The sequence below is a fragment of the Pangasianodon hypophthalmus genome, chromosome 1 (assembly GCF_027358585.1).
Source record: "Pangasianodon hypophthalmus isolate fPanHyp1 chromosome 1, fPanHyp1.pri, whole genome shotgun sequence".
Lineage (NCBI taxonomy): Eukaryota > Metazoa > Chordata > Actinopteri > Siluriformes > Pangasiidae > Pangasianodon > Pangasianodon hypophthalmus.
Window position 1 is genome coordinate 20,871,462 of NC_069710.1, and position 8,615 is coordinate 20,880,076.

Genomic DNA, 8,615 nt, shown 5'->3' on the forward strand with positions numbered 1-8,615 from the left:
TACAAATACATGAGTAAAAATGTTATACAGTTGCTTTTTTTTTTTTTTTAATTTTACAAATTGCCTGTTTAGGGCAGCACGGTGGCACAGCAGCTCCAGGGTCCCTGGTTCAGTCCTGAGCTGGGGTTACTGTGTGGATTTTCTCAGCATGTTGTCCACATTAGTTTCTTCTCATCTTCCATAAAAACATGCCAGTAGGTGGATTGGACAAATTGCTCCTTGGTGTGAATGAGTGTGTGCATAGTGCCCTGTGATGGACTGGCATCTCATCCTGGGTGTATTCCCACCTCGCACCCAGTGTTCCCAGGATAGGTTCCAGATCCACTACAACCGTGAGCAGGAAAATGCAGGTATTGAAAGTGAGTAAGTAGCCTGTTAAAAAAAAAAACGTATTTTCGGTTGGTCATTTAATTATACAGTATATTATTTCATGAAGAAGCTACATATAAGGTGGCACAGTGGCACAGCAGGTAGCGTTGCTGCCTTACAGCTCTAAGGTTCTCAATTCAATCCTGAGCTCAGATGATGCACATAGTTTCTCTGCAGGTTCTCCCTGTGTCTGTGTGGGTTTCTTCTGGGTTCTCTGGTTTGCTCCCACAGTGGTAGGTGGATTGGCTCCTATAAATAGCCCCTAGGTGAGAATGAGTGTGTGAATGGTACCCTGTGATGGACTGGTGTGCCTTCCAAGGTGTATTCCTGCCTCATGCCCTTTGTTTCTGGGATAAGCTCCAGATCTACTGTGACCTTGATCAGGATAAAGAGATTTTTCAAGACATTCAAGATAAAAGAATGTATGAAAAAGAAGCTACATAAAAAAGAGATCATACAGACAAATTGTACAGTCAGAGCCCTGCCATTAGTGATGGGTATAAAGTGCAGAGAGAATCATTAGAGGCCAAAGGCCCCCTAATAGTCTGGAGCAAGGCACTTGAGAGCAGGTTGCAAGGATTGCTCAGTAGATGGCAGTACAGCTACCACCAACTGAGAGTGGGAGATGAAAATGCTCAGTCATCTGATATGAGTGACTCTGTGCAAGCATTTGATCACTGCCCACATTATTCTGGCTGAGGATGACATATACTCTGGCTGAGTATGCCATCTCCAGTGCACACTTTGCAAAAAGATCAAAGCTCTTCAAGACTTAGGCACATCTCACTGATGTAGATATCTCTAAAATGTGAGTTCAAAGTATCAACCTCGGCTTTTAACCTGCTTCTCTATGACAGATACTGACAAAAAATTAGTGGGCTCAAGCAAAAAAAAAAAAAAAAAAAAAAAAACTCTGAATCTATTACAGGTTTTGGGTTTGTAATGGTATGATATTTTTCGATATTTGTTGATATCAATAAACAATAAACAGCATTCTGTCTACATAACTGGGTTGAGATCTTGTGGCTGTGAAGGTCATAGCATATGATTTACATAATTTAATCCTCATTAAACCATTTATTGAGCCCTCATGCCCTGTGGATGGGGATATTGTCATCCGGGAAGAAACCACTTGCATTAGGATAGAAATGTTTCTTCATGGAATAAAATGCCTCCACAACAGTTTTAAAAAATATATTTTTATTATCGAATGATTTGTTAATTAGGAAATTACTTTATATTATTTGGACAATCTTGACTGAAGCTAATAAGAAAAGGCCAAAATCTTTATCAGTCTAATTATGCACTTGTACCATACCAAATATTTACTGTATGTTTTACAGTTAATACTAGTATTGAGTCCTGTATCTTGTTGGGCATACACGTTTCTTGATGCTTACAACTTTGTTGTTTGTGGGCATGTTCAAAATGTAAGGTTTTACAATTACAACATCAATGTGTTGTGATGAAAGCTGAGGTGCTCCCTTACCAGATGCCATTATATCATTTATCAGCTGAACAAATTTAGCTAGTTAAACATGTCCATTGCAGGCAACTCCTCAGTAAAAACATGACCTAGCTATATAGCATTAGCTAGGTAGTTTCATTACGTAGATTTTAGGCAAGCCATATAGGTTTGTTAAAGCAAACTACTGAGCACTTTATTAGGAACACTATACTAATACTGGGTAGGGCCTCCCTGCTCTCAAAACAGCCTCAATTCTTCATGGAATGAATTCCACAAGTTGTTGGAAACATTCCTTTGAGATTCTGGACCATGTTACATGATTGCATCACGCAATTCCTGCAGATTTTCAGGCGCACTTTCAAGCTGAGAATCTCCCGTTCTACCACATCCCAAAGGTGTTCTACTGGATTCAGATCCGGTGACTGGGAAGCCCACTGAAGAACTCATTGTCATGTTCATGAAACCAGTTTGAGATGACTTTTGCTTTCTGACATGGTGCATTATCATGCTGGAACTAGCCATTAGAAGATGGGTAAATTGTGGCCATGAAGGGATGCACATGATCAGCAACAATATTCAAACAGGCTGTGGCATTCAAGTGATAATTGATTGGTATTAATGGGCCCAGAAAGAAAGTGTGACAAAAAACATTCCCCACACCAATACGACACCTCCACCAGCCTAGACTTTTTTCCAGTTTTTCCAGTCTTCAACTGTCCAGTTTTGGTGAGTCTGTGCCCACTGCAGCCTCAGCTTTGTGTTCTTGGCTGACAGAAGTGGAACCTGACATGGTCTTCTGCTGTTATAGCCTGAGATGCTTTTCAGCTCACCACAACTGTACAGAGTGGTTATCTGAGTTACTACACCCTTTCTGTCAGCTTGAACCATTATGGCCATTCTCCGCTGATCTCTCTCATCAACAAGGCGTTTCCATCCTCAGAATTGCCGCTCACTGGATGTTTTTTCTTTACTGCACCATTTTGAGTGAATACTAGAGACTGTTGTGTGTGAACATCCCAGGAGCAGTTATAGAAATACTCAAACCAGCCTGTCTGGTACCAACAATCATGCCACGGTCAAAATCACTGAGATCACATTTTTCCTCATTCTGATGGTTGTTGTGAACATTATCTGAACGGGCTGGCCTGTATCTATATGACTTTATGCATTGCACTGCTGCTACATGATTGGCTGGTTAGATAATTGTATGAAGTCAAGTCAAGCCAAGTCAAGTGGCTTTATTGTCATTTCAACCATATACAGCTAGTTACTACAGTGAAACGAAACAACGTTCCTCCAGGACCATGGTGCTACATCAAACAACACAGAACTACAAGAGACTACACATGTCTATATAAAGTGCACATGCTAACATGTGCAAACAGCACAAGACAGTACAGTAACTAAGACAGTACAATAACTACTAAACCGGACAATGAATGAGTAGGTGTACAAGTGGTCCTAATAAAGCACTCGGTGAGTGTAATTTAGGCATGTTAACTAAAAAGCAAGCTAAGCCTGTTAAATTCTTAGTTAGCAAGCGAACTTTACTGATATGATAGCTTCACTGATAGCTACTTAGCCGGCTGAAATGGGCACTGCGAAGATTGAGCTCTTCCCACTGATGGCTGATGTCAGAGTGAGGTGTATGGCTCAGGGGTCTACAAGTTCCCCAAAAATTTAGGTTTACGTATTTAATTGCTATTCTATATCATTTTGTTTGTTTGGTCTGTGGCAATAATAGTGATTAAACTATAATAAAACATAAGAAATTCTACATGTTAAAAAACTTTTGACTGGCAGTGTATATGTTGATATACAGTAAATATTTCAGTACCAAGGACAGGTACATATTTTGGAAATATATGTAGCTTAGTCTCCCCTTTGCGGAATGCTGTTGTTTATAAAAATAAAACACTGTTAAATCACAGCCCATAACTGAATGTGTTGTCAAAGACTACTGAATTCTTATAGGGCACCTTTGAATCTCATTAGAAAATCATCGAACATGTAAGTTTGTCACAGTGGTCTTCAATCTTTTGGGCCAGTGTTGCCGCAGGCTTTCATTCCAGCTGAAGAGGAGCCCAAGAGTTGATAGTTGACCAAGATCGACCGGTTAAACAGTTAAATAGGTCTGGTTTCTCACTGGTTTGAATGAAAACCTGCAGATACATTTAAAGACCCCTAACGAATACTAACCATTACCAAACTCCCAAGACACAACATAAACCTGTACTGTCTTATATTATTATTATTATTATTATTATTATTATTATTATTATTATTATTATTATGCAGAAGGGTGGCACATGGGTAGCACCTGTTTCTGAGCTCAGTCACTGTCTGTGCAAAGTTTTGCATGTCCTCCATGTGTTTATGGGGGGTTCCTCTAGGGTTCCACTGTCCAAAAACAAGCAGATACGCAGATTGGCTATATTAAGTTGTTCCTAGATGTGAATGTATGTGTGAATGCCCTCCGGTAGCGTCCCATTTGGGGTGAATTCTCTTGCCTTGAGCACGGTGTTAACAGGAATGGCTCTGGATTCATGACCAGGGTAAAGTGGCAACAAAAGTAAAGTACAGTTTGGTACCTTTATTTCTGAGAGTGTAGGATCATGGTTTTTAAGAAGAAAAAGGTGTTTGTGTGTGTGTGTGTGTGTGTGTGTGTGTGTGTGTGAATCTTCAACACTGAAGAAAATTCATGAAGAAAATTTGTGAAGGTTTAAGGTTGGATTAAGAATGAAATGGAGACAGAGCCTTATATACTAAGTTCAGGAATTAGTGGACATATTCACTTAATAAACACTGGATAAACAGTCATCTGTCATTTAATACGGTTCAGAAGTATCATTAGTAACCCTAGTCAAGGTTAGGCCTATATTCCAAGAAAGAGAAATTAAGGGTGAGTATTTTTTGACCTCGTGTGTACAATACACTGGAAGCGTGAGGAATAAACACTATCTGATAGGGTGTCCATGTAGGGTTCCCCTTAAACGCCCCACCTACTTGTACAGTACCTTCCAACTGGCCACGCCTCCCTTCCCACTATGTGGCAATGTTCACACGGTGTTCACGCGCCGCTGCTGGACGTTCATTGGTTGAAAGATACCCAAACAACACTCCTGGCCAATCAGAGCGCAGTGCAAGGAGTAATACACAGCATGCACGCGTTGTTCACGTGTAGGCATGTCAGGTAGCCACATCATATTATAAAGAGGCTAGGCCAGTGAACGGTTTCACATGTTGGTAAATATAGAAGAGTTGAGCCCATTCTCTGTTCACAACACTTCCACTGGACAGAGACAAAAAACAAACAAACAAATAATCAAACCTGTTGAAGTTGAAAGAGTTGCACGCCGGAGTGTGTGTTAAGTAAATGAGCAGTACAGAGGCTTAATTTAAACACAGAGAGCGGATTCAGTGTTTTGACTCGTGTTAGTCTTTCAAAGAGTGCGAAAATGGTTGTTTTGTCTAAAAAACCAAAGAGTTTCAAGATTGAGCTCCACGATTCCAGCAAGGCTTTTTATTCCAGTGGAGATAAAGTGGCTGGGCGAGTGGTGGTGGAGGTGTCGGAGATTACCCGAGTCACAGCCATCAGACTGTATGGAATCGGCTGCGCCCAAGTGGAGTACAGCAAAGGCAAGCAGCGCTGTAAGGATGCCGTAGATTACCTCAACTACCAAGATGTTCTTCACCTGGACCAGCAACCTGCAGGTAAAGCAAGTGATCCTGCTATGATCTGCAATTCATTTGGGTCATGATGATTTTAAGAATGTAAATAAATAAATAAATAAATGTAATAATAATAATAATAATAATTAAAATTGTCATTCATTTGAATAATTTTCAGACTCGGATGGATCTGTTATTCTCAGACCTGGAAATAGATATGAGTACACTTTTGGGTTCGAGCTTCCCCAGTCAGGGTAAGCAACTCTACATACATGGTTTGTCATCGAAATATGCCTGATGTTTTGTTGTTCAGCTATCTGAAAGCAGATGTTTCTGTTTTCACAGGCAGCTGGTGTCCTCATACAAAGGTAAATTTGGCTATGTTGAGTACTATGTGAAAGCGGTGATGGAGAGGACCTGCCAGTCAGATGTAGAGTGCAAAAGGTACTTTGAGGTGGAGGAACCGATTGATGTCAACACTCCTGACCTTACAGTGAGTCAGCCTCAACAGTACAGCTCATGTTTATAAAATTCCCCTTTGGTCACCAACACTTTACTCAAATGATAAATGAAAGTACTAAGATCTTAATATTCCTGATCCTTTTTTTTCTCCAGTCTCCTGTCGCTGGGGCGAAGGAGAAGAAGCTGACCTGCATGTTCATTCCTGATGGCAGCGTGTCAATCACAGCAAAGATTGACCGTAAGGGCTACTGTGAAGGAGAGAACATCTGCATTAATGCCAGATTTGAGAACGCCTGCTCTCGCATTATCGTCCCTAAAGCTGCCATTATTATCACACACACCTATCGGGCCAACGGCCGCACTAAGGTGCTCCGCGAAAAGATCTCAGCTGTCAGGGGTAATCATATCATCTCTGGCATGTGTGACATATGGCAAGGCAAAACCTTACGAGTGCCCAAACTTAAACCCACCATCTTGGGCTGCAACATCATCCACATGGACTACACTCTGATGGTGAGCTCAGCACACACCCATAAAAGCCATATCATATTCATGTCATCTTATGAGTTTATGTATACTCCAGGGCCAAAAAAATAAAAAATAGGCCAAGCCCAAAATGGCAAAATATTAAGCTTTTAATGGTCTTAACAACAAATTATTGGTCAGGAAATTAGCAAGAAATAAACAAACAGATAAAGGAATTTAGTATGAGAGAGCTTTTCCCTTTGATTTCTTTACATGTTTAAGCCTTGTGATGCTTGATGGGCTGCATCAGGTGTGGCAGATAACCAAATAATGACTAATCTTTTATGAAAAATAACATCTCAGAAGATATTTTTGGAAAGTTTTGTACACGCAGACATGTGTTAGTTTGAATTTTACATTTTACCTTTGCGTACAAGAAGACTATATAAGTGAATTTCCCCATTTTTAGCTTTTCCCCAAACAGTTCACTGCAGCAAAAGTAAATGAGCAAATGGTGGAGCTCTCAGGAGTGCATCTGTTTAATTCTTGCTAATTTTTTGATCAATGATTTGTTGTTAAGACCATTAAAAGCTTATTATTTGTCATTGCCCAGGAGTGTAAGTGACTCCAATTGCACATGCATAGATCTTAATTTGTCTTGTATGTGTTTCAGATTTATGTGCACATCCCAGGAAGTGAGAAGCTAACCCTAGAACTTCCTTTGGTCATTGGGACAATCCCCTTTACTGGCTTTGCCAGTCGTACCAGCAGCATGAGCAGGCAGGAAGGGAGCTCAACAGCCACCAGTAGCTTGGTGTCCATGCCCTCTGCTCCACCTAGCTACAGCGAAATACCTGTGCATGGCTGCTTGGACCCATTCATCACACCATTGCTAGATGAGTACGATGAAGATGACTGTCCTATCTTCATGCATGCCAGAGAGTACCATCAGACACCCCCTCCAGCCTATACAGAGGTATGCAAACATGTACATGTCTGAAACACAAGTGTGCACACTTCCTTCAGTAAATTGGCAAAAGGTGAAGCCTAACATTTTCTCCCTCTCCTCTTGGATTGCAGGTGCAAGAGGGATGCAATAGCAGTGGCACTACCCTCCAGTTATGTTAAACATGTAGCTCCAAAAATCTTCAAAGAGATTAGTTTCCTGAGAAATGAACAATTCTGTTAATAAGTGTAATTGTTATTGCAAGTTGGGAAGCTTATTTAAGCCTCAATATGTAATGTAATAACAAGGGATGTGTTCATTTGTATGAGAATTAGCTTCTTGAGAACAGCATTAGACTATAGTGCCTGCTTTGTGTTTCTTGATTATTTCTGGGGTATCCTCAGTATTTAGACCTGAAAGGTTTTTTTTTTCAGATGGAAGTTGAGCTTTGCCATATTGGTGTAATGATAAGCCTGCCTTTATTGTCATTCCAGATCTCAGTCTAAAAAAGTTAATTAGGACTGGTTAAAAAAAATCAATGTAACAGTGGGAATACAGTGCCTTTTTACTGAAATATGGTGAATTAGAATTCAGAGGGCATGATTTCAGAATGCACTTTTGATGATAGTATACAACTTTGTATCAGAGTTAATGGTTTGTTTTTATTTTGCTATGAAAAATCTAACTTGATTTTAATCATTCACATGTTAACAGTATACTCCTGGGCCAGGGAGTGAAAACAAAAGGCCAATATTAAGGCAAATATCAAGCTTTTAATGGTCTTAACAATGAATCAGTCAGAAAATTAGCAAGAATTAAACAAATGCACTCCTGAGAGCTCCTGTGCCACCATTTTCTCGTCTGGGTGCACAAGATGCAAAAATATCTTCTAGGATGTTTTTTTTTTTTCTCAAAAGATTAGTCATTATTTGGTTATCTGCCACACCTGATGCAGCTGATCAAGGGCCACCAGGCTTAAACATTTAAAGAAATCCAGTGATTTGTTGTTATAAGACCATTAAAAGCTTAATATTTTAGAAATGACACTCAATAATATTAAAAGAGTGCAGAGTACCTGTAATTTAGTTTTGCTTTGGGAATTTGAGAATTATATCATTAATGTAAATTTTCTATGTGCATATTTTATACATACAGCTGTATTTGTACGTATATGCATATGTGCCCTAAGGGCAAATTTGCAAATAAAACTATAATGAAAACATTGTCTCAAAA

General features: G+C 39.8%; 1 protein-coding gene across 1 annotated transcript; it reads left to right on the forward strand.

Moving 5' to 3' along the window:
* The first annotated feature begins 5,049 nt into the window (after positions 1 to 5,049).
* txnipb (thioredoxin interacting protein b) lies at positions 5,050 to 8,615 on the forward strand. Its single transcript, XM_026940303.3, has 6 exons — positions 5,050 to 5,551; positions 5,688 to 5,763; positions 5,855 to 6,002; positions 6,125 to 6,484; positions 7,110 to 7,412; positions 7,517 to 8,615. The coding sequence occupies exons 1-6, from the start codon at positions 5,296 to 5,298 to the stop codon at positions 7,562 to 7,564; spliced, it is 1,191 nt and encodes a 396-aa protein (XP_026796104.1). The 5' UTR covers positions 5,050 to 5,295; the 3' UTR covers positions 7,565 to 8,615.

What these genes read in the sequence shown, in the direction of transcription:
- txnipb (XM_026940303.3), top strand. Translation starts at nt 5,296, where the DNA reads ATGGTTGTTTTGTCTAAAAAACCAAAGAGTTTCAAGATTGAGCTCCAC. An exon ending in TCAACACTCCTGACCTTACA is followed by an intron (nt 6,003 to 6,124) that starts GTGAGTCAGCCT and finishes TTTTTTCTCCAG; the next exon opens with TCTCCTGTCGCTGGGGCGAA. An exon ending in CCCCTCCAGCCTATACAGAG is followed by an intron (nt 7,413 to 7,516) that starts GTATGCAAACAT and finishes CTTGGATTGCAG; the next exon opens with GTGCAAGAGGGATGCAATAG.